This window comes from Gobio gobio (assembly GCF_949357685.1).
Source record: "Gobio gobio genome assembly, chromosome: 20".
Classification (NCBI taxonomy): domain Eukaryota; kingdom Metazoa; phylum Chordata; class Actinopteri; order Cypriniformes; family Gobionidae; genus Gobio; species Gobio gobio.
Genome location: NC_137113.1, coordinates 41,484,188 through 41,511,753, shown reverse-complemented (window position 1 = coordinate 41,511,753; position 27,566 = coordinate 41,484,188). Strand labels below are relative to the sequence as shown.

The 27,566-nt window shown below is 39.6% G+C and overlaps 1 protein-coding gene across 6 annotated transcripts in view; it reads left to right on the top strand.

Moving 5' to 3' along the window:
* The window catches only part of plce1 (phospholipase C, epsilon 1), a 114,656-nt gene that overhangs the window by 61,617 nt on the left and 25,473 nt on the right, over nt 1–27,566 (top strand). For 4 of the 6 annotated variants that reach the window (XM_079845411.1, XM_079845410.1, XM_079845408.1 and 1 more), the window contains exons 4-17: nt 5,432–5,748; nt 13,036–13,181; nt 13,844–14,102; nt 14,454–14,662; nt 20,328–20,997; nt 21,543–21,728; nt 21,816–21,933; nt 22,141–22,321; nt 22,613–22,735; nt 22,830–22,966; nt 23,049–23,287; nt 26,854–26,915; nt 27,054–27,219; nt 27,406–27,513. In XM_079845411.1, the coding sequence (XP_079701537.1) occupies nt 5,432–5,748; nt 13,036–13,181; nt 13,844–14,102; nt 14,454–14,662; nt 20,328–20,997; nt 21,543–21,728; nt 21,816–21,933; nt 22,141–22,321; nt 22,613–22,735; nt 22,830–22,966; nt 23,049–23,287; nt 26,854–26,915; nt 27,054–27,219; nt 27,406–27,513 (2,921 nt within the window). Of the gene's footprint in view, nt 1–433; nt 611–5,431; nt 5,749–13,035; nt 13,182–13,843; nt 14,103–14,453; nt 14,663–18,574; nt 18,602–20,327; nt 20,998–21,542; nt 21,729–21,815; nt 21,934–22,140; nt 22,322–22,612; nt 22,736–22,829; nt 22,967–23,048; nt 23,288–26,853; nt 26,916–27,053; nt 27,220–27,405; nt 27,514–27,566 lie in introns of those variants that run through there. The other 2 variants (XM_079845412.1, XM_079845407.1) reach the window with 2 other exon arrangements.

Genomic DNA, 27,566 nt, shown 5'->3' with positions numbered 1-27,566 from the left:
TTGCATATGGACCATAAAACCATACGAGTTCTTGTTCTTCGATCAGTCTCTCTCAGTATGTGCTGGCAAGGTTAATGATGGAAACAATCACGTTCAAGCACATCCCTAAAGCCCCATACCCAAATTTATGACTCAAATGCCTATAAAGTCATTGTTTGCCTATCAAATTCTCACTGGACTCTTATCCAAGTCAACCGCCAAGCTCTTTACTGGTGATCAGAGCATGTTTGGGTGCTCAATTTCCCTGCCCTCCACTTAACACTATGTGTTGCTTTCATCTATGAGTAACATGACCTGCCAGGAAGGAGCAGCCAATGGAGAGAGTAAGTGCATAAGCGCGAGTATATGTGAGAGAGAGAGCAAGAGAGGGAGGGAGGGGAGTAAGAGTGGCCAAACAGTGTGTGTGTGTTTGTGAACAAGTGAGATATGCAGCGAGTCAGATTTGTGGTAGTAGAGGGCTGGCAGCTGCAGTCAGGCTGAGTTGAAATGTGGCTAAGCACCTCTCGCCGCTGTGGCGTGAAGCAGGGAGTCAGCGAGCCGCCTGCCGCTACAACCACAACCACAACCATGAAACACTCCCACTCGCAGAGGATGGACTACAGGATACTCAGTAAGTGACTCTTCAACTCTACCATACACACTGGCAGTGCTGTCACTTGTGGAGTTGTTTTCTGTATTGTATCAATGGGGCTTTTCTAGTGTCCAGTGCCTGGTGTCAAGGACTAATGTGTTGTGGTTTGTTTTCAGTATGTAGAGAGTTAACCATGTACTGTACCCAAGCAGACCAAGGATCTTTGGTTTAAGAGACAAGATGACCAAAAACATCCCTGGAAACACTGTTGTGACATTGATTTTAGGAATATTTTATGTCAGGTATGCAGTAATCAACAGTATTAAAAATATTTTATTTTAATATGCGTTTTTTTTTTCTCATGATGAATGCACGCTTGGTGAAAGGTCCTTTTTAACTGCCTTGAATCTGAATTAAAATACTAAACCAAGCTTAACTGAGTGTAGTTTGATGGTACATCCACAGGTGGTTTTGAAAGAGATTTCTGTTTTGCTAGGTTATGATGTTCTGGAGGCTTTGTTACTCAAAAAGGAAACGTACAGCAGTGCTCAAGGTTATTCTGAATTCTTTTTTCTTGCGTCGTCTTTTCAAGCACAATTCTGTAGGTTGTGGAAGAGTCTAGGGGCATTTACTTTCATAACTCACTGAGTAATGCAAATCTACCTGTTAACATTTGAAATAGGAAGCATCCACAGAATATATATATATATAATGCAAATGTGGCATTAATAATAGACCAATCATCTTAATGCATGTGATTCAAATTAATTAATCCTATTTTTTTTTTAGGTAGAGAGAGAACTATACTAAGCATTTAAGCGAGTGTCATCACTCTATCTGCTTTGTGATCAGAGATATTAAGTCTGTTACAGTTACCCTTGGTCTTCCCTACATGTTCAAGACAGCAAACTTGACTTCTTTTTTGACTTCTGTCCACCTAGGCAGTTACAGGTTAGTTATTTTGCAGAAGCACTGTCTATTAATGATTTATTCTCCTTAGGAGATGGGATGTTATCAATGTTATTGCAAGTCAAACTCACTGGTCATAAATCAAACATGCATAAGCCAGACTTTTTCTGTCCAAGACGAAGGCTCCTTTCTCCTAAAGCTCTTGACTGATTGTTAATGTGCTGTATCAGGATCACACAAATTCTTAGATATTGGCTTTTCCTGTTAATTGCATATTACAGAGTGTGTTTGCATATGCCTAGAAACATAAACATGAGCTATAGGCCTGGATAATTATGACAAAAATGGGATTGCACATAAATGCAACGCTTTAATAAACACTATTTGCGTATTGCAGTAGCTGTAAATGCAATCGCAATTATTTGTGCAGCTCTTGCATATACATGTGTGATCAACAGGGATGATTTTAGCAGAAAGTGCACCTCAGTAGCTCTGCGTGTCCTAATAGCAGGATCACAAAACGAGCGCTGCTTCCTGTCTCCTTTGAGACCTGCACCATGAGTGGCCCATGCATAAAGATCAGGGCAGCTCATTCACAGCCTAATGTGGTGTATTAATTTCCCTTTATTTTGCTTAAAAAATGCCATGTGCGAGGAGAAAAGGACACAAGGCACATGCATGTGATGGCTAATGACATGCGAATGGATGAGACAACAGATGATGCTGCGATGTACCTGAAACTCACCTCAGAAGAATGCCAATTTGCCCTTTTTTTGCAACACAAAGTTCGATTCCCTTCGTAATTGCATTTCTGAGCTGAACCGCCAATGATTTGACTGCGTGTGTATGAGCTGCTTATCTAGACGACATACTTGTATTCCGAATTGATGAAAGTTTCATCTATTTGACCTATTATTTGCATATTTATTAGAGTATTTATCATTAGCTTAGCAACATGTAGAACATTCCAACCAGCTTTTGAGGTTTTGATATGATGCTGCATTTGAGTCTCTACGTACTAGAAACACACCCTCATGTTCTTTTAGAAGGCTTTAGACTGGATACACAAATCAAACGGCACTCTCACTCTGCCCCTCCTGTTCCGACGGTCGCCATGGTGGCGCGTCGAGCCGAAGGAGTCTGCAAACGCTGCTTTTGACAGCTGATGCTATCCAGACAAGCATGATTCACAGTATTTATATTATTTTTGCTTGACCTGCCCTTGAGCACCATACCAGCATAACCGTTTTCTGATCACAATCTCAAGCGAGAGTGGAGGAAAGAGCGGAGATATGTAAATATACTGAGGCTTAATGAAGGATGACTGTGCCCGGTGATGTTGAGAAATGGTCCATCAGTGTCACAGTATATGGGTTATTGTGGATATTTACAACTCTGGCATGTATGGCGTCTTCCACTTTTACTAGACCGCACTGATGAGACCACAGTGTCACACAGTATACATTATCAAATTTATTTATTTTGTCTTTTGCGGGTACTCTCCGCTTCTCTTTAATTACTGTGTAAATACTGAGCTTTATTATATTATGATTGGTTTATCTATGTCTGTGTTTATCTTCCTCCTTTGTACTGCGCTGCACTGAACAATGACCACCAACCCTGTTGTGTGGCAATAAAGATTATTGATTCGTGTGTTGATGTGTAAATGCTTGATTTGAATTTATAAAATGTAAGAAATGTGTTGTGTAATGGCTCAAAACCTACTGACTACTCTCAACAAATGCAAGTTTGTGTATAGTATAAATAGATTTATCCAGTCTGATTTAATTACATTTTAGCTAACTTTCCAGTACATCATTTATTTGATTCATAATCAATGTTTCTCCTACGTTGTCTACCATCTTGGATTTATTTTTGAATGATGCATGTGATGCTTTCTTAAAATATCGTCAAAAACGGGTATCTTAGGACAGGGGTTTTCAAACTGTATGATGCCAAGGACCCCCAAATATGATGAACCTTTTATGAGGGACCCTCTTCCTAAAATCCATCTCTATATTTTTAGGAATGGAAAAAATATTTAAACTGTTAGATAAATAGTAAGTGTGACATTATAAATGCAACACATTGTTTCCAAACTTAAATTGGCTATACTTAATGTTGGATGTATAAACCTGAAGAAGAACATTTTTCAATTAAAAATGATTTGTATAAGCAATTTTCACAATAAATGTATGTAAGCAGCTTACGCACTGCATTAAGAATACAGCCTTACAACCACAGTCGGCGAGATAAAGGGGACTCAGTAGAAAGATACAAAGCAAACATATACAATACTGGAATGTATACGACAAGAAAGGAGAAAACATTTTGACTGTTTGGTGGACTTTATCCATTTTTGCTTAGTTTTTTTATTCTCTGAAATTTTCCGGGGACACCTTAGAACCTTCTGGAGGACCCTTGGACCCCAGTTTGAAAACATCTTAGGATACCCCTTAGGTAGTGTAATTTTTATTCCTAACTTTCATTACAAGCTTTGCCTCAGTGCACTCCAATAAAGCCTTAAAATGTTGCTAGTTGAGTGAGCTAGAGAGATTTTGGAAATGGAGTGGGTGTGTCTTTAAAATGGCAAACTAAACCAGTCCCATTAGGCCAATCCCATTTGAATGGCCATGTTTACACAGCAGAAGAACCTGGTTGTTTGTCCTGTACTCTGTACCGTTCTGTTCATACACAGTTTGGTTATGAAAGAGACTGCATGGCAGAGAATCTGCATTCTGTTAATAGTGATGTACTGAACGTGATTTTACATGGCCGAGTCTGATTGTTTTACAAGTAAATTGGCAGATTCCGATACGGTTGCTGAATTTTTTTTTTTTTTTCTTTAAGCAAATTTATTTGTTGTTTGTTTTGGTCTAAAACAGGTAAACTGGCCTTTAACTAAACAAAAATATCTGTAGCCTTTTGAAATTAGAGCACTGCAACCACTGCATTTTAATCACGATCCAAACAGAGATGCTACACAATAATTCAATTATTGTATAATTGCAAGATTTAAAGCAAAAACAGAATGGTCTGACTTTAGATTTGAGAAATGAAAAAAAAACTAACAAAAATAACAACTTCATTCAACAATTTCTTCTCGTCTGTGTCAGTCTCCTACGTAGTTTACGTCGGCCAGCTCCTGCGTCAGCATCACACGCATGTGGCGTGTCCTCACATGAACAGCATCAGCCAATGGTAAGTTGGCGTTCTGGCGTAGCTCTGACGTAACTCGGAAGAGCTGCACTGTATTTACTGCGTCAACAGTGAAAGGAGACTGACACAGACGTGAAGAATTTGTTGAATAAAGTCATTATTTTTGTCAGGTTTTTGTTCAAATTAAAGTTGAACCACTGGAGTCACATGGACTATTTTAACAATGTCTTTCCTACCTTTCTGGGCTCTCAGAAATATCTTCATTTGTGTTCAGAAGATGAGCGAAGGTCTTACGGTTTTGGAACGACATGAGGGTGAGGAATTAATGACAGAATAAAAATTTTGGGGTAAACTAACCCTTTAACGTCCTGTTTACAGACTTTGCAATATTTCCACACAAAGGACATTTTGGGAAATGATTGCAATGCAATTTGTGTGCAAGTCCAGGATGGAGATCATCACTCTAGGTTAACCTAAAAACCTTGTGGCCGGTCGACTGGTGCATCTCTGTCTGTAACCAAAGTGAACCACAACTGAATTTTGAGTGCAAGTCTGCTTTGTAACCATTATCTCTGTCGACAACTAGTAGTCTGTTACATCGGTGATGCACTTCTTGTTATTCCTTGCTGTCAATCACCAATGTTAGAGCTTGCAACCTCTCTCATGTTAAGAAAAATGAAAGTAGTGGCACAATGTGGTCAGAGAGTGATTTTACAATTCGAGAAAGGAATTGACGGTTACCTGTCCGTAAAGATGTTATTCAGTAAACTCCACTGTCTCTGTCTCTCTCAGAACGGCAGCTGTGCACCTCCATGGCCAACTCCAGCATCCTCCCGTCTGCCGTGACGGGCATCAGTAAGGAACTAGCTGATCTGCGGCACCTCATCCAGTTTCCTGAGGAGATCGCCACCATCCTGACAGAACAGGAGCAGCAGCTGTACCGCCGCGTCTTCCCCCTTGACTACCTTACCTTTCTCACCCGAGACCTGGGCAGCCCAGAGTGCCAAAAACGCCACCCGCACCTAAAAGCCTCCCTGTCCGCCCCCATCATGTCCACTCAGAACGACCATCACAACACGGTACAAGATCTCGTCACAAGATTCAATGAGGTGAGCATTCAATGAGCATAGTAATAATACCAATGGAAGGGCAGAAAAGTAGCTTTGGCTTTTGAAGAAAAATCGAGTGGGACATTTGTCATAGTTGGAAGGGTTAGTTTCCTTCACAATTGTCTGTTCTGTTGCCTGTTTTTCTTGGATCTTTTCACGTTCACAATGTGTACCTACTTATCCTAACAGATGTGAGTTTATTGCAGTTGTCTTAAATATTTGATACTAAGAGTGCCAGAGGAAAATTGTGTTTCTCCTTTTGAATGGGGTTTGAAGAAAGTGATGTCATCTTTAAGGTACACGCTTGTCTCTAGATCAGCTGGTTTTGATTTTGAGAAACAAAGTGGACGTGAATGCATTTTTGCCATTTTGGCTGAACTCTTAACACTTAAAACATGAAAATGTCAAATGTTGAAGCTTCAAAGATGGTGTATCTTTCACGTAAGAGCAGGAATCTAGACAGGTTATGACTAGAAATAACATGTGTAATAAAGGTTTGCAGATGCTTACAGCCATGACAGCAGTGCTTGTTATGTAAGACTCACAACTCAGTAAAGTGACCTTAACACTGACTTCACATTGTGACAGTCTTGTATCGTGTAAGTAGTGTAATTCTCTAAGGAATAATCTTTCATCGTTGAGTGCAGTTCCTTGAAAGTTTTTATTCCCTGCCTAGTTGATCGGATGAAACTTTCCTGGTAGAAGGGAGTTCTAGATCACAGGCTTCGATGTGATATCATGCTATCACAGCATAAAGTGAATGGATCACATAACAGGACTATGCTTCATCCTTCCAAGCATTAATCCTGGTGTCCTTTGTGAACAGGTCACAGATTCCTCTTTTAGATGGATTTGATTCGCTCTTTTACTTTAATGCTTCTTGTGGACTATTCATGCTCCAGCAATGCGTTGTTATTTTGGTTGTGCTGTAACATCCCTGAAGTGTTGCCGCTGGGTGTCCATACACAATCGAGGATTTTGTTGTCTTTGTTGTGGTCAGTTGTTTGTGGTCTTACTCAAACACTTTATCGACGGCCACCTTTGAAGCCCCTTCCAGGCTGCAGTGTCTCTGGCAACACTTGCGTAAGTTTTTAATCCGTCAAATCTGCTGTCCGTTCGCCGCTGGCTGGTTGCACTGTAACTCAAGAGCAGCAGTCTGTCCGGTGGAAAGCTGGCAGAATGACATGAGCTCCAGTGAACCGGTCCCCTCGTGTTAAACGTTCCTGACCATCCGGACCCCGGCACAACTGTTTATGTAACTGACTGACTTTCTGTGAGGTGTTTTTAGCTACAACACCCCATTGCATAAATATTTGTTCTCAAACTGATTGCTGTTATAAGTGCTCAGGACCAGAGGACTAGTCGTTTTCTGTGACTTTGTGTTTAAAGAAAATGTGAGTGGTGATTGACCATACAGGACTCGCCACCACAAGGCTGGGGGGTTTTAGGTGGTTGCATTACAATGCAGTTGCTAAGGTGTTCCAAGTAGTCTTTGGAATGTTGCTATGCAATTCACTCTTCGCCACGAGTTTGATTGACAGGCGATCTGACCAAACACATCGCCACATCTGCCGTTTTGTCCGACAAAGCAGTCAGGAGAGTTTGTAGATTAACGTCGGTGGACTTGAACTTGAAAAACGTTGTGTACTGACGTCTTTCCACGGTTGAAACAACATTTCTTTTAGTGTTCATTCATGTTAATTTGATGCTTATCAATGAATTAGAAAGAGGAGATAATCGGTTCATGGGCAGCTTTAACTGAGGCGCTACAGCGATCACCACACATTAAAGAGCCACAAAACGGTATTTGTTGTTTAAATTTCTATAAAAAATGGCAATTTTAAAGTTGAGACTTTGTTTCATATCAAAAGTAACTTGCTCTGTCCTGTTTGTCGGCGTGTTTTCAGTGTCCTCTTTGCTCCGTGATGTATTTTCTCTACATGAGAACGTGTGTGTTGTGAGAGCGCCATGGCTTGTCGGACATGGCAACAGTAACTAAAGGGGGTGGGTCTTTGCAAACGGTCAATTGGTCAGGATGTTCAAAAAAACGGAGCACTGTTTTGATAGCACCACACAGTGTTACAATTTTCAAGGGAAACAAATAACCCACAAATGGCTTTTTTCTCTGCATATTCTCTGACAAATGAAAAAGTAACATGGGAGATGTTGACTTGGAAGACTCGGAATATAGCCCTAAAGTAGTATGGATCACTGTCAAAATCCAATTTCATTATATAACAAAGGGTGGCATGGCTATTCTTCACAAATTCATAAATCCAGTCCGGTACAGTTTAATACAGGGTGCGTTAGTAAATACATAATGACTGAATTAAAATGTTTAGATGTGCTATTCCTTTAACTATGAGCGGGTTTATATACTCTAGAGACCAGGGGTGCAAAACTCACTTCCTGTAAAGCCAGTGGCTGCATCTGAAAACTTAGGCATCTGACTTGTTGCCTCTCTGCCTTTGCATTGACTCTGCAGGCAGCGTTTGCGCACGAAGGTACCTCACGAAACTGATTTTGGACACTTCTGAGGCAGCGTAACGGTTTAACAATCTACAGAAAAATAAAGCATGCTTTGGTGATAACTAAACAAATATTTATTTACTACAGTAGCAGTTTCTCGCTAGAAATGACATCAGAAGTGGAAAATGTTGATCAAAAACGTACATTTACACACAAACTGACCAACAATCGCAACTATCAGATGCCATCTTTCTTTTTCTAGCTCAACTGTCACCGAATGGAACGCACAGGATTGTGGGATATCATAGGCAGCAAAGGATAAATCTATGTTGCCTTCAAAAATCCATCAGATGAAGGTATTTCAGGAGACAGGAAGTGAAGCTAACATTGGATTCAACCGTGCCTTTTTCACAAAAAAGCCATTTTCGGATATAGCCATAAGGTGCGATCCATTAGACCATAAGTGGACTTCACAGGTTATTTCGCATAGTAAGTGAGATTCCAATCCGAAGGGAGCAAACATGTTCAGTTCGAAGGGCACTGTAACTAGGGCTGAACGATTTTGGAAAAAAATCTAATTGCGATTTTTTTTTTTTAACCAATATTGCGATTTAATATGCGATTATTTTTTAAACTCTTAATCTTCTGTATACTATTCAACAATACATTATTGTATAGTAATGGTGGAAATCTTTAATTGGTACCTCACGATCCGATTCCGATTCTGGGAGTCACGATCCGATTCCAAAACAATTCTTGAACTTTTTCCTTTTTAAGTTTTTAATAAATTAATAAGATTAATATTAATAATTAATATGTTTTTTATTATGATATATGTAATTATAAGCTTTTTAAAATAACTACACATTATAACATTTTAATTAAAACAATTGCATGTTAATAATTTTAAATATATAAACTAATATAGCTGCAAAACATAAAGTAGTAAATCGTAAAGAGAAACAAAAAAACATATTACAAGCAATGAACAAAGAGTGCTTTCAGTATTTAAGATTGTCTGAACTGTGAGTGATTTTTCTCTTTCTCAGCTGTTGTTTGATTATTAATGATGACATCATAGACAGCGGGAGACCTGCATTCACACTAATGCACAGATCTCTTTTGAAATATAAGATGTTTTTGCCCTGTCTGTTTAATTCATTAAGACATTACTGATGGTGTTAACATTAATTTTGCGTCATAAAAGCATTTTGAGACGCGCACGGTCGCTCGCTCGCGAGCACTCTTCACAATGCGCCGCGTGAGCATTTGAAATGGAAAGCCTTCTGTCAGTCAGTTACTAACGACATGAATGAAGCCTTCGTTGAGCATTTGTAAGGAAAATACCGGCGGGCGAGAACACACACAGTAAGTGTGACATCAGTTTCTCACAGTGCTTATCCTGTGCAAAGAAGCCTGCGAATGTCATTGCAATTCGCGCCGTCAACCTTTCCGAACGTTATGAAATATTATTTTATGGTTCGTGCGTGATTGTGTGTGTGTGTGTGTGTGTGAGAGAGAGAGAGATATAATGGAAGCAATCAGAATACGGGTGTTTCTAAAACACACGAAGCGCCACCGCGCACCTCCATTTAAATCTAAGCTCAGAATCGATCCAGAATCATTGGAGAGATGATAGTAGCCTATAGTATGAACAACACCATATTAGATAGATCAAACACAAATAGTTTTTTTTTTTCTTTTAGGCCAGGCATGTGTAACGTGCTGATGCTTCTTCTGCAGACTTTACTCTCGCGTGTCACGTGACCAGACCAGTGTTGCCAACTCTCGCGAGACAAATAAGCAACCGCAGCTTCAAAAACAAGCCCAAAACAAGCCCAATGTTATTATATTATTTATTATCATCAATATTATTTATAATTAAAAAAAGGTATCAATAAATGAGCCTGCAACATATTAAACTGACACCTCTCGGAGTTTGAAAAGCAAAAACAGATGTGATTTTACAAAAATCATCAAATTGCAATAAAGGACACGCAATATCCTCCGATCAGCTGTGAACAAGAGGTTTGGAGAAAAGAAAAAGTGACATGAAGGCCAATTATGGGAACCCATAGTCGGAGTTAGTGGACACATATTAGGGGCAGTGAGTAGTGAACACACACTGCAAACCTTGAAAAAGATAAGCCCTACATCTCAATGTGCATATACTATCTGCCCTAAATAGTATTGAAAATGACTGTCACATACTATTTAGGATGGATAGTATGCACATTGGGACACAGGCAAGCACTAAGGGAGCGCTGGAGTATAGCCACATAGGCCTATTTATAATAAAATACATTCGAACCATACCTACTGTTATTATTAGTATACTTGTTTTTTTTTATATAATAGCCTGTAATTTTAAATACATTATTAAATTAGGTGCCTCTCTTCCCTGTTCCCTCTCCATCTCTGTACATCTCTGCTGGTGGCATTGTTTGTAAAAATGTATAGGCTACATACATTTAAGTGTACTAACTATCATTACGTGCATTTATAACGTCACATATACCTGCACGTGGAACACGATTTTTCTTCAGTGAGGGGGAGAAGGAGGCGGGATATATGAGGACGGATTACTACAGCACTTGTATCGTTGCACTGAATGGCTATTAGCTGAGAGAATACAATGTCAGTCAATGTATTGGACACAACAGCGACCATAAATGTAAAGAAACGAAGTTGCTTATTTTATTTTTCTAACAAGCAACCACTCTTTTTAAAATAAGCCCAAAAAACCGCAACCCGCGACTCGTGATTTTTTAACGCGACTTGCCAAAAAAAGAAGCCCAAAGTCGCGTGTTATACGCGGACTTGGCAACTATGGACCAGACTGTAATCGCAGCCTTTGCGGTTAGGAAATCACGTTATAGCATATCGCGATATTATCGCAAATGCAATTAATCGTTCAGCCCTACTGTGAACAGCATAGGGAATAAGGGAACATCGATACATTACTTCACAGGAAGTGGAGAGGAAAAATCACCCAACTGTCATTGCTCACCGCATTACCAGTCAGAACTAACGATGGGGCAGAGTCATTGAAGGAGATTTTCAAAGGAAAAGCTCTGTTAATAGCCAATTAATTGCTGCAATAGTCATACAAGTGTAGTAAACATATAATCAGGGCTCGAGCACCGATGGTGTGAGGACCCTATTGGAATTGCTCGGCCTATTATTCTTGTTCTCCGAAATGAATCACATTTTTGAGGGCCTAAACATGCTCGAAAACTCATTAAACTTTGCACACGCATCACAAGTGCCAAAAATGTACGTCTGATATGGGTTTCAGAATTAGGTGTAGCAAAATGGCTCGATAGCGCCACCTACAAAATTCCAATTAAGAGTCAGAAATTAGGTAGACACATGTAACGTGACGGCCGTGAAAAGGAAGTTGTTTGTAAGTCAGGCATACAATGTCCGATGTGCCCCAAACTTCACATTTGATAAGAGTCCTGACCTGAAGACATCTACATGCCAATTTTTAGTTATAGTCATAGCGCCACCAACTGGTAACAGGAAGTGTGGAAAATACAAATGACTGACGTAGTCCTCCTATTTTTGAATACCTAAATGCATATTGCCCACTGTGCTCTGTTTTCCTAAAGCCACCAGGTGGCGGTGGCACGGGTGCGAGGGTGCTTTTATTGCTGCTGGCAGCTTTAATTTTTATTATATTTATTAGATATATTAGGCCTGTGATTTGTATGTACAGTATTTTACATTTGAAAGTAAAGTAAATTAAAGTATTTGTTATATCCCATGCTCAGGGAGTAGGAAGCAGTGAACAATTCATAGGGGCCCTGTAAATCGGAACGCACCTATAGTTTGGCAGAGGTTAGCTTCAACCCTAAAACGCTTCTGATCCAGCTAATCAAGTCCTTTAGGATAATTTGGCTGCATCCGAAAGCTTAACAATACTGCCTTCATGGGACGTATTCCAAGGTAGGTATGTCCAAGGCATGTCCAAATCCAATGTTAGCTTCACTTCCTGTCTCCTGAAATACCTTCATCTGATCGATTTTTTTAAGGCAGCATAGATGTATCCTTCACTGCCTCTGATATCCCACAGTCCTGTGTGCTCCATTCTGTAACCATTGAGCTAAAAATTAAAGATGGCGTCTGAAAGTTGCAGTTGTTGGTCAATTTGTGTGTAAATGTACGCTTTTAGCCAACGTTTTCCACTTCTGATGTCATTACTATTGAAGTAATTAAATATTTGTTTAGTTCTCACCCAAGCTCACTCTATTGCTGTAGATTATTAAACAATTATGCTGCCTCGGAAGTCTGTCCATTTTGTGAGGTTCCTTAATGCGCAAATGCTGCCTACAAAGTTATTGCCTGATAAGGCAGCGAGGCAACAAGTCAGATGCCTATGTTTTCAGACGCAGCCTTTGAAAACTACAGTGTGTTGGAGCAGGGTTGGAAGTAAACTGTGCAGGACTTTGGCCCTCCAGGAACTGAGGTTTGCACCCCTGGTCTAGACCCAATCAATGACTCCTGTTATCTGTGTTAGTGTTACTAGATCCAGTGGGCTCAACTCTACATGTGCACTCAAATCTTCATTTTTCTTGGAAATGTAAATTAAATCATGTTTGAACTCTATATTTAGTTTAAAGCTTGAGATTTATGTTATACAATCTGCAGTGTTTCTTCCAAATATATGATGATGATGATGATGATGATTATACAGCAATAAAGTGAGAGAGTGAATAATGTAAGGAAGGTATGGAGATCAGCATTTTCTCAAGATTGTTGTAGTTGTTCTTCTGTCAGTAGGGCCTTATAACAAGGTGTGTGTTGTGTGTTTAGGTGAGCTCATGGGTGACCTGGCTTATTCTGACTGCTGGGTCCATGGAGGAGAAGAGAGAAGTCTTCTCATACCTCGTCCATGTGGCGAAGTGCTCCTGGAACATGGGCAACTACAATGCGGTCATGGAGTTCTTGGCAGGTCTCAGGTATGGCATGATGCCTTGAAAGTGCTTGTTTAAAAAAGAAATAGCCCTGTAAGACAAAATGATCCTCTCTGTATTTTGTGATGCTTAACAAAATGAGGAAAATTCTTGAGACATTGATGACATTGATTGTAACATGTGAAAGGATGAGTCTCACTGTTTGTATTACTATTAATCTGCAATACAAGTTATTCTATGGACTTGTGACCTAAAATGCTCCACAAAGTTCTCTCTCATCAAGCTTTGTGTCAGACTCTTACCACTTCCGAGGGATGTTTTATTTATTTTTTTGATGACATTTTTGTCATCTATCAAATGTTTTATGCTTACCATAAATATATTAAAATAAATTAATAATTAAAGTTATCCAATCGCATTTTCTCTACAGTAAGAAAATGTAGCAACCTCTTTGAGTTTGCTGATATAGAAAGAGAGACAGGAATGATATGGACAATGGTTAAAGATACAGATTGTATGACTTATACCAGAATATAACTCAGGTTGCACTGAAGCATCTTTGGTGTCAGAGCATGTACGCTAACCACCAGACTGCATCCCTAAATTAACGTTCAAATAACGAACGTTAAAGAGGCCTTAAGCAATATACAGTTAGGACGTCCAAAATTACATCCCTACAACCCTGCTCACCACTTATTCTTCCCCAGGTCTCGCAAAGTGCTAAAGATGTGGCAGTTCATGGACCAGGCGGATATTGAGACCATGCGTGGTCTGAAGGACGCCATGGCCCAGCACGAATCATCATCTGAGTACAAGAAAGTGGTCAACCGTGCCCTCAACATCCCAGGATGCAAAGTGGTGCCTTTCTGTGGCGTCTTCCTTAAGGAACTTAGTGAGGCTCTGGACGGTGCAGCCAGCATTATTGGACTACGTCCCTCTTTTGACTCTCAAGAAGATCCTGTTGAGGTGAGGATTAGGTGCTTTCAAAGAGTGATGATGACTAACACAGGAAATTGTATCACCGCGGTCAAATTGAATTGTCTTTTACGGTTACAATAATATTCTTGAGACGATTTTGGCTAGCTGGAGCAATTACCTTTTCATCAAACATTTAATATGCCTGCTGAATTGCTTCCTGGCTTTAGAAAAAACACATTAGAATGATTCAGCTGGGAAAAAGACATTTTGTCACTCTGGTGACTATTGAATCACCCGTGAAAGCTTTTAAAGCCCACAAATCTACTCGTATTGTCCATAATTGTGGTTATTTTCTTTTGTGTGGAATCTCTGTGGTGAAGCGCTCTTTACCTTCCACAGTTTGTCACTGACTACAACGGCCAGCAGCACTTCCTGCAGAGGGTTGGGAGCGATGGGCTACAAAGCTCAGACAAGGAGGCGACCGTCAGTAACATTCTGCAGACGATTCGCAGTTGCAACCGAAGCTTGGAGGCCGAGGAGCCTGAGGAGAAGGCACGAGAGATCACAGTTTGCCCCAAAAATTCCTTCAAAGACAAGAGCAGGAACCAGTGAGTTAATTTTGGAGCTTGTTTGCAAATATATGATGCGTTTAGTCTAATCATTTTATGCTGAGGCATTCCCAGTTTGTTTTAATATCGTTAACATGCACTCTGCATAGAGGTTTTGATTATTTCTTTACACATGTCTATGTTAATCAATGAGGTCTCTGATGACTAGCATTCCCTTGAATCTCAATGAGAGTTGGTGGCGGAACTGCTGAATGTACATGATTTGACATCTGCCATTGTTGCTCATAGACAGCTTTTTTTGCACACAGCACTGGTGATACAGAGGTTGAATTTTTTTTTAGCACAGGCCACACAATTGTAGCACGAGTATAAAATGTTGTGATAACCACAAGAGTGCAGTTCATCACTTAAACAGCCATGTGACTGACAAAGGACATTAATGTTCCATATAGGCCACACAAAATATAAACCTTAACAAGAAATGTTTTCACACAAAAATTGTATTTGCCAAAAATGTCAGACTGCAGGAACGTAACACCTCTTGCTTAACATTAAGTCAGTTTTTTTTTTATATAGCCCAATATCACTAATCACAATCCAAACATCTACCCATTTTGGTTGAGCACTTTAAAATTGTTTAATTTCACTATAAAGCATTTGAAAGGTTTAAAGTTAAAAAAATATTAAATTTATTATTTTTTATTTATTTTTCCCCCCACAATTTAGCACATATTACACACATACTCCAAAACACAGCCACACAACATCACACAAAAACAGTAGGGCCAGTACAGATAAATATATTAAATTATTATGATACAAATATGTGACGGTAATTTCTTAATTTTTTTATCGGGAGAACGTATGCGTCCACTGAGAAAAAAAATCTCTACAATGGAGAAAAACTATTTGCATATGTTTACTTCAAATTTCTTTGGAGAGTATTATTTAATATTTTTCCTATTTTTTACCCTTAATAGGGTGTTGTGAACATTAGTGAGTATACACATGTAATGTCTGTTCCATTCATACTTGTAGCCAGAGGGCGCCCTCGAGCAGAAAGTCCACAATTGAGACTTATAGAAGTCATGAAACTTATGACATTCCAGGAAATCTCTCATATGGACAAAGGCATCCAGATATCGCTGTAGCAAGTAGCAGAATAAAATGCAGATACATATAGAGATGTTTTGACTGATTAAACATGAAGACAATAAACATACAATTGCAACAATATATGATTTATCTGTGGTGTTCTAGGCATCTCAGGTATTTTCAAAAGGATAAAGTATATTTATCAGTGGCGGGCCGTGCATTTCACACCTAGGCCTTCAGTGGTATCCTACCTGAATTAATTCACCTCTTAATAAAATCATCATGATGCCACAGCTATAGAAACCGTTAATATTATACAGAATCGCAGTATAACAGGGCGTCAGCTGCGCCACATACATCAAATCTAACAGAAGCATCGATCCGCTCCGGGCAGTTTTGTAGTGGGCTACCTTTTGAGTTCTCCCAAATTGTGTGTTTTTGTGCATATTCTACAGGAAAGAAAACGCAACCGCATAAATGGTTCTTGAAAAATCTTACCAACAGTATGACAAATTTATCGATTTGCGATTTTAACAGTATAAAAATGTTGAAAATAATATATTAATAACGAATATAATAATAATAGTAAAAAATTTGGATCATAAATTTACAAGACAAAAATAAATCACATTCATCACGGAAAAAACACGGCACGGATTAGCCAGCCCAGGGTTGACTGTAGGATATAAAAAATGTAAATAAAATGCATTATAGCTTTCTCACCAAAATAGGCTATGATTATATGTACACAAAACAAGCCAATGTGTGCAGCTGACCCATGCTCTCAAATAGATCAAGGAGCTCCGCGGACTTCAAAATCAGTGATGGCAGTTAATTTTTAGCTGGGATAGATCGAATAGCAATCGGTGACTGTGCGATAAGCTGGAGAAGGCTATGTGAGATAATTTTGAAATATATTAATATATTAATACATTCATTTCTTCTCCTCTGTCAGCCATTGGGGTTCGAAAAAAAAGCTATTAAAACTACAGATATTTTATCTTGTGCTGTTTGCTAGTTATTCTGACTAGGTCACTAGTTATAGTACGCTCTCTGACGATCCAATCAAAGGACGTGAAAATGCCAACGTTATTTTACACCAGCTAGATGGCCCTGGGAACGCCATCTCGAAATCTGATTGGCTGTTTAAATCGGAGTGATTATCTGATTGGTTATCTGAGCGCACAGTTTCATTGCCATTCATTGCCATTCAGTTTCATTGCCATTCATTTTAACCTAGAGGCACCCGCAATAGAGGCACCCGCAATATTGATTCTGAACGCCTCAAGGCAGATTTATTTGACCCTGGCAATACATGATGCCTGAAATATGATTGGAAAAAAGCTCTAACATAAATAAACACTACTGGAAGCAGCACAACCAAGAGAAAAGCTATGAAATTAAGAGAATAGACTAATTTAACACGCATTCATGGAAAAAGATATATTAAAATTTTAGTCCAAGATTCTTATAGTGATTAGGCCAGCAGAGAAGGCCTTGCTGGCCCTGACGGCCCAACACTGATATTTATAATGCAATGCTAATTGACCTAGCCTAATAATGCTATAAAATAATATAAATTCTGCCTTATTCTATGATATGAAGCCATGTCAGATCACAAAAGGAAATTGTTGCAAACACTCGACAGATGTTATGAAGTGAGTTTGGAGTAAAAACATCATTATATGTTCTCTTTTGTTGGACAACAGGTTTGTAAACACTTCTCATTACAAGTTTGGAAAGATGTTTGGCACGTTTTGCTTTGTCTAATGCACATTTTATAAGTGATTCAAACTCAGCGCTGGCAGAGATGGAGCAGCATTTACTGCAAGCCGATCTGTCCGCTCTGATCTCACTGCTGCGTATATCATTTTTTTAGTAATTGCACTAAGCCAAACAACACATTTAGGTTTGAAGGTTTAATTGAGCCAGTCATCTGAACTGTAAAATGGAACTTCAGGAACATGACTTTGTAGCAACACCACCAGAACAAAGGCAGCAGACAATGAAAACAGTCCTTTTCATGTTTTTCAAAACCCTTACTTTAACTTAACTAAAGCATATCTGATGAAAAGACTTTCCATGTACAGTATGTGGCACTTGAATGGGCACTTAATATGTTTTGATAAAGGGTATGGCTGGATTGCTGTAAAATTCTATTCACACCATAAAACACATCATTCAGTATCTACAGTTTACTACTAATTCTCCTCCCTTGACAACCTTGAGATAATTTTTAAAAGCGAGTGAAGGAACTAATGTAAGTGCTTAGGGTTTATTATGAACCTTTAAATCTTATCAAGTTATCTAGGTGACTCCAAAACCTACCATTTGACTGAATGGTTTCTCTGTGGAACATGTTGTCATGATGGTGTTTGTGCATGTGGACCTATGTACAGAGCAGCATTACAGATCCTATATTTCCTTAGAAGATAAAAAGCAGTGAGTTTTTAGTTCTGTTTGTCTTCAACGCTGAAGAAGTTTTGTCATCTGGAGGAAGGTGCACATATCGGTTGTTAATACTGTGTCTCTGGAGAATCTCATCGTCTGTGTTGTAGACTCCAGTGTTTTCATCTTTCAAGAGACTGAAACTTGAGCAATCTGGCTTTGATATACTTCTTTCTTTTTTCCCTCGTTTTTACATCTTTCCCAAGAACTGTTTATACCACATTATACCTGTTTATACCATGCTTTATGCCACAAATGTATCAAAGTTCAGCATGTTGTGTTTGGGTACAGATCCACCCCTAGATTTGCCCATGTGAAGCCTGGCACTTTAATTCTCAAACTACTACCTTCTTTTTCTTTCTTTCTTCCATTCAATTCAACCCTCTATCCTTACCGTCCACTCTCAAGGAAAGGACCTGGGTCAGAGCATGTCCTGTAAGTTGCCAGATAGTTTTAATGGTTGCACTAACTTGATTGGTTTCTAAGTAACATGTAGTGTTTCAGATGTATGGATTTGATGTGTTTGCACTTAGAAATGCATGCATATCCTGCCTCTGAAACCCACAATGCAGATTTGAAGTCAAGACCAAGTTTTCCAAGACCCAGACCAATCCCCAATCGCCTAAGACTCAGACCAAAACCACAGTTCTTAGGTCCAGACCAATACTACATCCCTTAAGACCCAGACCAATGACAACCCCGGAAAACCCAGATTAATACCAAAGTCCTAGGTCCAAATCAAGACTAGACCCAAGCCAAAAACGGTTGGCCCAAGATCCAAACTTTCCAATTTAATTAAAATAATATAAGGCTGAATATATTGCAGCATTCATTGAGAACACTGAGCCATTTAAAGTGGCCATTAAAAACCATGGTATTCTTGTGAATCATCTGTAATGGTGCAGACACAGTACAAAAAGAGGTAATTATCACCTTTAATACTCTTTGGAAATAGACTGCAGTCTTGTCTGAGACCACAAAAAACCCATGCAGACCAAGACACAGAGTAAACAAGACTTAAACCACAACCATCTTTAAGCAGGGGCGCCTTAAGATAACCAGAGGCCCTTGGGCTATATCATTACGGTAGGCCCCCCTACCACAGATAAAAAATGTTATTTTAGCTTTCGGCCAATTGTTTATGTCTCAAATTTCTTGTCGATACACAGTTAACTTTGTGTATCCTGCGTACATGTCAAATATAGGTGAATGGGCAAATTCACTCTTTGCCAGTAGGGAACAACAGAATTATAGCAGTTCTACATTATTATAGGCATTATACAGAGGGAATATGAAAAGAAAATGCAATCAAAACTTTCCTGGCCCAAATGCAAGTTTACAGGTATGATATAAACACCATCAATTTGGTGATTTGCAAACTGCTTTAAAAAATACGAGCACGTAGAACGCGCAACAGCACCGCATTTTTACTTTGAAACATGCAGTGCTTGCCTTTAATTAATTAAATCATAGCCTTTTAAAGTAATATTTAAGCAATATATTATACATTTAAGCAATATTGCAGTTCCTCTTTTTCAGTCCCCAGATTTAAAACATCCTGGAATTAAAATTGACACTTTAAAGCAGCACTGATGGAACCCAGTGACTGGATCTAAAACCTTCAGATGACAGATGTTCAGCGGCTCTCTCTCGCATTGTATGACGTGTCCAGTCCGGTTCCATTCGCGCTTCGCCGAAAATGCATTTGCGAGTCCTGAAAATGTACGGGCGTGTGTTGTTTATAGAATGCGGTTGTCACAGCTGTAAAATCCCATATATAAAATAAGTTGAAAAGTTTCATTTTTGTGCAGCCAGTAGACCCCTCCCCAGTGTGGGCCCCTGGTTTTCAGTCCATGGAAGCCTGTGCGTTAATCCACCCCGCCTTTAAGATCAAGACGCCAGCTCTGCCACAGTGCACAAATTAAAGCAATTTAACTCATAACATTGTATTGTATTATATTATATAACGGCCCCTCAATTTGTGTGTCATTGGTAGACAGTGCTCTTTAATATTGTATGCTCCTGTCAACTCCTTTTTACAAGACTAATATGGCATGACCCCTTCCAAGAAAGTGAGAAGTTTTCCAGGCAGAGTTCTGTTTATTCACTCACTTGATCCTTTATGTCTGCTTCACCTGCTTCATGTCATATTTTTTTTTAGGTTTTTAGTAGGGGACCTCTCAGACTCTGAAGGGGACCCACTTGAGCTGGCTAAGGACGTAGACCTCCAGACCATAGAAGAGGTGCATGGACCCTTTAGCCACGGTACAGAGCTCATCCCTTGGTACGTGCTCTCACTTCAGCCAGATATCCACCAGTTCCTGCTCCAGGGAGCAACCGTCATCCACTACGACCCCGAGACCCATCTCACTGCCCGCTGCCTCCTTCATCTACAGCCTGATAACTGCTTCCTCACCTGGTCCAAGCCCCACAGTAGCTGCGGCCCAGGTGGAAGAGCCAGAGGCTTCATGGGACATCCACCATCCCCAGACCACTTATTCCTGGGCCAATCTGTGCACTGCGGACTGTCCGACGGACTCCTGGACCTTAATGTGGTGAAGGCTGTGTTTATGGGTCACCCTGGAGTGGATGTTAACTATGTGTGCCTGCAGCACAAACTATTGAACATGAATCCTAGCGAAAATGGTGTCACGCTGCTATATGGACTTCACACCACAGACAACAGGCTCCTGCACTTTGTGGCCCCCAAGCATACGGCACGCATGCTGCACAAGGGCCTCCAGGAGCTGCTCAGTGCCATCAGGAAAATTAGGAAATTTCCTGACCAGAGACTGCAATGGCTGCGAAAGCAGTATGTTAGTTTGTACCAGGTACTTTTACATCTATTCATTTAGCAGATGCAATTTAAGAATTTTTTTGTTTTTTTTGTAAGGATTTTGCTAATGTCTTAAAATGTTTGAATGTGATGTAAAATATTACATCTAGCAGAATTAATTTTTCATATTATTCTCATTTGTCCCTTAAACACCATAAAAATTGCAACAGTTATTGTAACCCTTCTATAAAAAAGCCTGCTGGCCTTACACTATCTAGCCACCAAGCTGGTTTCCACTGGGCATGTTGGTCTGGTTTTATAATTTTAGAAGGGTTTAGGGTATTTGTCAGCTAATCAACCAGCCGAACCAGCTTAAACTACCATTGGCTGCTTTTAGATAAAGATCTCAAGTTTTCACAACACCAAACACATTCCACTTTTGACTATGATTGCCTGGCAGTTTCCTTTTAACATTACTCTGCTGACTTTAGGTCAGCTAAGGCAGCGCTTTCTTTTTTGAATGCTAAATTCCATTAATTATTGTTGTGCATTTTTATTATGGATGGCTTTTATATTGTTGTAAAACATTTTTTTTTCTAGGAGGATGGTAGATTTGAGGGGCCCACACTGGCCCATGCTATCGAACTGTTCGGTGGGAGACGCTGGAATATGGGCGCTAGCGGCCCTGGATCCGCCAGCAAAAGTGCAGAGAAGAACTCAGTCCAAAAAAACAGTCCGCTGGGCATCAACTCCAATGTCAAAAAAAAGAAGAAAGCCTTAGTCAGGGTAAGAAGAGAAAGACTTGGCTATGTCAAGCTATGTCATGACCTGGCTTGACTATGTCACTTGGCTAATACACTGTCCTATTCACAGGGAGACAGTGGCGATGGAACAGATGATGAGATGATCTCACGCAAGACCAAGAGCTGTAAGGAGACTTTAGGGAGGAGAGAGTCAGACCCTTTGGAAATTGTCGAACAGGAAGAGGCTGGTGAGAGTTACTGAACATTTTGTTGACAGCTAATTGGACTCTGGTAAAACATAATTGTAGAAGAATGTCGAGCATGGTATTTCAACTGTTTTACCAGTACTTTTTTATGTATACACTGAAGATACTTGAGTGTATAAATAATTGGTTTTGGGATGTGAATGTCTAAAGAGATCAGGGACATTGTGGCATGTTTTAATGTTTCCATAGAGGACTGCAGTACCTTTGGCCACCCTGGACCCTTTTCCTTATCCAACAGCAAAGGCCAGTCTCCTGGATCCTCCTTGTCCTCTTCCTCATCTTCCTCTGGCTCCTTTAACACAAACATCCCCACCCCTACACGCCCCCATTCCTCCCCCATTCTCCCCGCCAACTCCAAAAGTCAGCCAGGGTAAGGCCACTCCCTTTGCAGAAATACAAATTCAGTGCATTCCCAGAAAGGATAGGGTTTTACAAGATCCTGTTCTTTTTAAGATACTTTCAGATGTATCTATACAAGATCTCATTGGTTCTCACATGTCATACGCATGCATGTTTAAGCTTAAAGTGATGCAGTCTTTCACAGATGTTTCAGCGAGATGTGTGCATCTGTGTTATGGTGAAGAATAAATTGGATTTTGTTTCTTAAAGCTTGTTGTAAAGGCTGTTTTGCTTCAGAGCTCACTGTGTTTTGTGGTCTCAGGGCCTGGAGCAGTCGAAGCTGGCATGGTCGAGGGAAAGGTTGCTTCAGAGGCTTCCAGGAACTCATGATCTCTGACAGCATCATGAGCTTTGTTGAATTTGTGGAGCTCTTCAAGTCTTTTAGGTAGAACACACCTATTCCTCTAACTAAATACACAGCTTGTGTTTTGAATCTGGATGATTGTTTAAAGTTTCTCGTTTGTCTGCTGTGTGTCCAGCATTCGCAGTCGCAAGGATCTGAAGGATCTGTTTGACACCTACGCTGTGCCATGTAGTCGCTCGGGTCCGGATTCTGTTCCTCTCTACACTACACTGAGGATTGACGACAAACTTACGGGACTGCAACCAGATCTTGGTGGGCATGTGTGAATAATAGTCATTTTTAACTTATGTAACTGATGAGGTAGGATGTTTTTACAAAGCTGATCTCTTCACAGATCTCCTAACTCGTAACGGCTCTGACCTGGGCCTTTTTATCCGCACGCGGCAGCAAATGTCTGACAACCAGAAGCAGATTTCAGATGCCATCGCAGCTGCTAGCATCGTGACCAATGGCACTGGAGTGGAGAATTCATCGCTGGGTGTGCTGGGACTGGCCATCTCTCAGCTCAATGACTTCTTGGTCAACTGTCAGGGAGAGCATCTGAGCTATGATGAGATTCTTAGCATCATACAGGTGAGCAGAAGAAATCCCTCAAAGCCTATCTCAGCCAGAGTTTTAGAAACTTTACTGATCAGACCTAGCCTGGATGCCAGCCGAACTTAGCCATGCCCACAACATTTGGGTCGGGATGTTCGGTCTGGACTTCATCCGTTGTGGAGCTATTATGCTCGAACCAAAGCTGTTCCGACCAATCAAATTGTCAGGGCGGGCTTTATACAATGATGGACAGTAACGTAACCATCCACTTGGGTTGAATTGAATTTGTTTGAATCTGAGTATGACGACGTCAGGCTAAAGTACTCTGTGTATCCTTAAATTCTGTTTACAACACCGGCAACATTTTTTACACTCATCTTCTTTTTGTACTTCTTCCACTTCTTCCAGCGTGTGTGCTGTTGAGTTCTGTTGACAACTATGCGGTTTTTTTAAAATTTGTATTAAACATTACAAAACATCACAGTATTAAAGCAGTACAGATAGACATGTAAACGACAACTATGCGTTAGTGATGTGACGATTCATTCTTTTTTAACTAAACTTTAATGTGACAACGAGTTGTTTCAGAGAGCGATTAGTTCATTTTGTGTTGACCGCGCATGCACTACATGCCATCGGTTCTGTTCAGGTTCTTCTGCATTCAGCCTATGGGGCTGTGAGTTGGTGAACGAATGACTCAAAAGACTCGAGAGGCGAACTAATCTTTCCAGGGAACAGACGTGATTAAATGTGAAGTGACAAAAAGAAAGAACGACTTGGATTCGGAGCTGAGGTGAACTAACAGACTGCATAGCCTGAAGACCCAGCTAAGCAATTAATGGATAATTTCTTTCTTAAAAGAGTCTGGCCTTGGCTGCATTAGCTTATAATTTATTATTTTTTATTCTAAATGTGATCAACGTTTGCATAAATACTAGATGTGTTGGGGAATTTAACATGTGACAATTTAATTATATTCTGCTGAAATGAACGAAATAACTTGGAAAAAATATTTGTTCATTTTGCTGAACGAGTTTCAAAGATCTGAGTCCGTAAAAATGATCCCAACTTCCCACTACTACTATTTAGTAAAATATCAGAGCAATGGAGTAACATACGTCACTTACTCAATTGCTCTGATTGGTACTTGTAGGCCTATCCAATTTTGTGCAGAGGCATTTCGGTTGAGACACGCCCAGGGCTACAGAGTGCGACCAGATGGTCGCATTTTGCTACTAAAATTTGAGAGTGTGCGACTGAATTTTACATCCAGTCGCACATGTGCAACCAGTAAATTTGCCTGCTGTCGGTACTGGAGAAATTAAGAAAATACACTTTCTAATTATAATTGATAGACGTTATGTCTGGCAAATTCTATCTTTGCCAGCCGTTTCTATATGAGAGAATATTAAACCTTTGTCCGTGATGCATTTTTGCCATTCGCAATCCAGAAGAGAGAGAAAGCGAACAAGCTCTCTCACGTGGAGCTCCAGCAAACACAACACCACAGTCAGCTTAATGAGGGACGATGGCCAAGAACTAAACAAAAGTTTAGTCTGCTTAAACTTTAGGGATGTGCTGTGATATTAATCTAATTTTATTTTCGATTTTGGCTTCCAAGAATTATAAAAAGATGGAATGAGGTAAAACTATTCCTATAGCCGTGTTGTCGAGCGCGACATCCTTCCCTTCACAGCCTTGCGCTGTCATTTCTCCTTAAACCTAAACTAAACGTCAGATTCAGTGATTGTTGTAAACTGCAGTCTCTACTGTTGCTAAACTGCGGGATGTGTTTGATAATAAAGAGCTATTAAATGCACAATAATCCGCGCAAGAGACGCTGTTTCCAGCTTCAAGGCGGCTTATGTGTGTGTGCTGCGAAATGGACCGACTTGCACTTAATATTTTAGGCTTCGTGTGCGCGTCTAAACCATCAAATAAACAACAAATAGCCAGTGTCAAAATGACCGGATTGGAGAGTAGTTATTTTAACAGTTTATATCTTAAATGGGCGTAAATAGTTTGGAGAAATAGGATAATATGATATTATTAGTTCTACATTCGATCCGTCTTAAAGGGGCAACGTCTAATAAACCTGCTGACGATTGAGCCATTAATTCGAATCGAACAAAAGGCAAATGGAAAATATTCACATCTCTTGAATTAATAACTTTAGCTTTTATAAGCATTAATCTATCAATTTATACAGTGAAAACTATGCAGTGTTATTTTACATTTCATTACTTAATTAGATTTCTTTGTAGGTTTGTTCTTCACTGTAATATTAATGTTAGCAGACCTTCCGAATGCCTGCACACTGGTCCATTTACAAATAGATGTTTTATATTTTGTTCAAACTTTGCGGTTTCTTTTGCTATAGATATTTTACTTTTCAGATTATAAAGCCATGTTAATTATGTTCTTAATTATGTTTTTTTATTTTTTATAAAAAAAAATAAATAAAGTATAATAAAAAGAACCGGTAAGAATACTGTTAAAGTACCGGATCGATAAGCAGTATCGGTAAGAGTAGTAATACCATTAAAACCTTAACGATACAGATCCCTATTAGTAATACAGTGGAAATTGGTAGATTTGGTTAGCATGTTGATTTACAGTGTGCGCCCCTAAAATTTCTGGTTGTGCCCTTAAAATTTTCAGTTGGGGGCCACTGTGCTCCTAGTGAAAAAAGTTAGTCTGGAGCCCTGACGCCACATAATCGCAGCCCAATGGGGCAGTGTCAGACTCATATTCTGACTAGAATTGAGGATGACAACGTCAGGCTAGATCAGACCTATAAACTTTACTTTGAAATTGACAAGGGTCATTCCTGTTATAAAGCACATGAATATGTTTGTGTATAAGAAATACGTTTTGAGTAAATTTGCACTTAAACTTTAAAGTGGAACCCAACAGGATTGAAATAAAGATTTAAAGTTTACTTTTTTTTACCATCTTTCAAAATTATGTCATTTATGTAATTGTATATAACAGCATTGAATGTTTTAAAGTGACGCAAACCAGCTAATACCATAAAACATCACTGGATTCATCAAAGACACTGCTAATACTTACTCGTTTGTGCTGTTGTTTTACCACAAAAAATGTCACTTCCTGGATGTCATTAAGGACAGGCCTTTTTTTTTATAAATATATAAAACTGTTAGAAGAAAAACATATAAAATAATTTTTCTGGCTTTTCAAACTGCGCAGCAAGTTTGGCACTGTCAATTTATCTGTCTTGTGCGTCTAACCTTCATACTTAAGCTGTTTTAAACCTTGAAAAGACATTTTCAAGCCAACATTCAGACTTTGTCTTGACCGATTTTCCTTATTTATGTGAAAACGTATTGTCTGAAAAGAAAATTGCTTCAAACTTTTGTCAGAGAGCTGTCAAGGGTCTGGCACGGTCTTAAAGTTCTCAGCGGTGGGTCATCATTTACCGTTAACAACATGGACAATTGATTCTTCCTTTATTAACAATAAGAGTCGCTGACTGACAGTTTGATATTAGCATCTCACCAACTCATAAATCACAATGAGACATCTAATGATATGCATGCCAATGTAATAACATTTAATTTGTTTTTTTGTTTCTTTAGAAATTTGAGCCTTCTTCAAACATGCGTCAGATGGGGTGGATGTCGTTTGAAGGATTTGCCAGGTTAGGTTTTATTAAACATATTTGACAAAATAATGTGGACCAGAAGTTTCGGAAACACAATACTTTGGCGCATTTGGATAATATGCTATATTCATATAATCTCTGCTACATGACTGAAAATGAATCTGCCTCTCGAAGGTTTCTAATGGACAAGGACAACTTTGCCTCTAAAAATGAGGAGTCTCAAGTGAACCTGGATGAGCTCCAGTATCCGCTCTCGTACTATTACATCGAGTCCTCTCATAACACATACCTCACGGGCCATCAACTGAAGGGAGAATCTTCAGTGGAGCTTTACAGCCAGGTACATCTTCAGCCGAACTTCTCTGTTTATCCTGAACCGGATCCAAGGCGAAAAACGATTCACAATACACTCCATAAATATATTTGACGATCGCTGCTTCACATGCCGTACTGTAGATGTCACCTGCATGTGAATGCAGCATGTCAATGATGCCTGCACGAGTTTGATTTATGGCTTCTGTCACAGGTTTTGCTGCAGGGCTGTCGTAGCGTTGAGTTGGACTGCTGGGACGGGGACGACGGCATGCCTGTTATTTACCATGGACATACTCTCACTACTAAGATTCCTTTCAAGGTCTGTTTATTAATCAATGCTTGAAGAGACTTCTGTCGATCTTATGTGTGTTT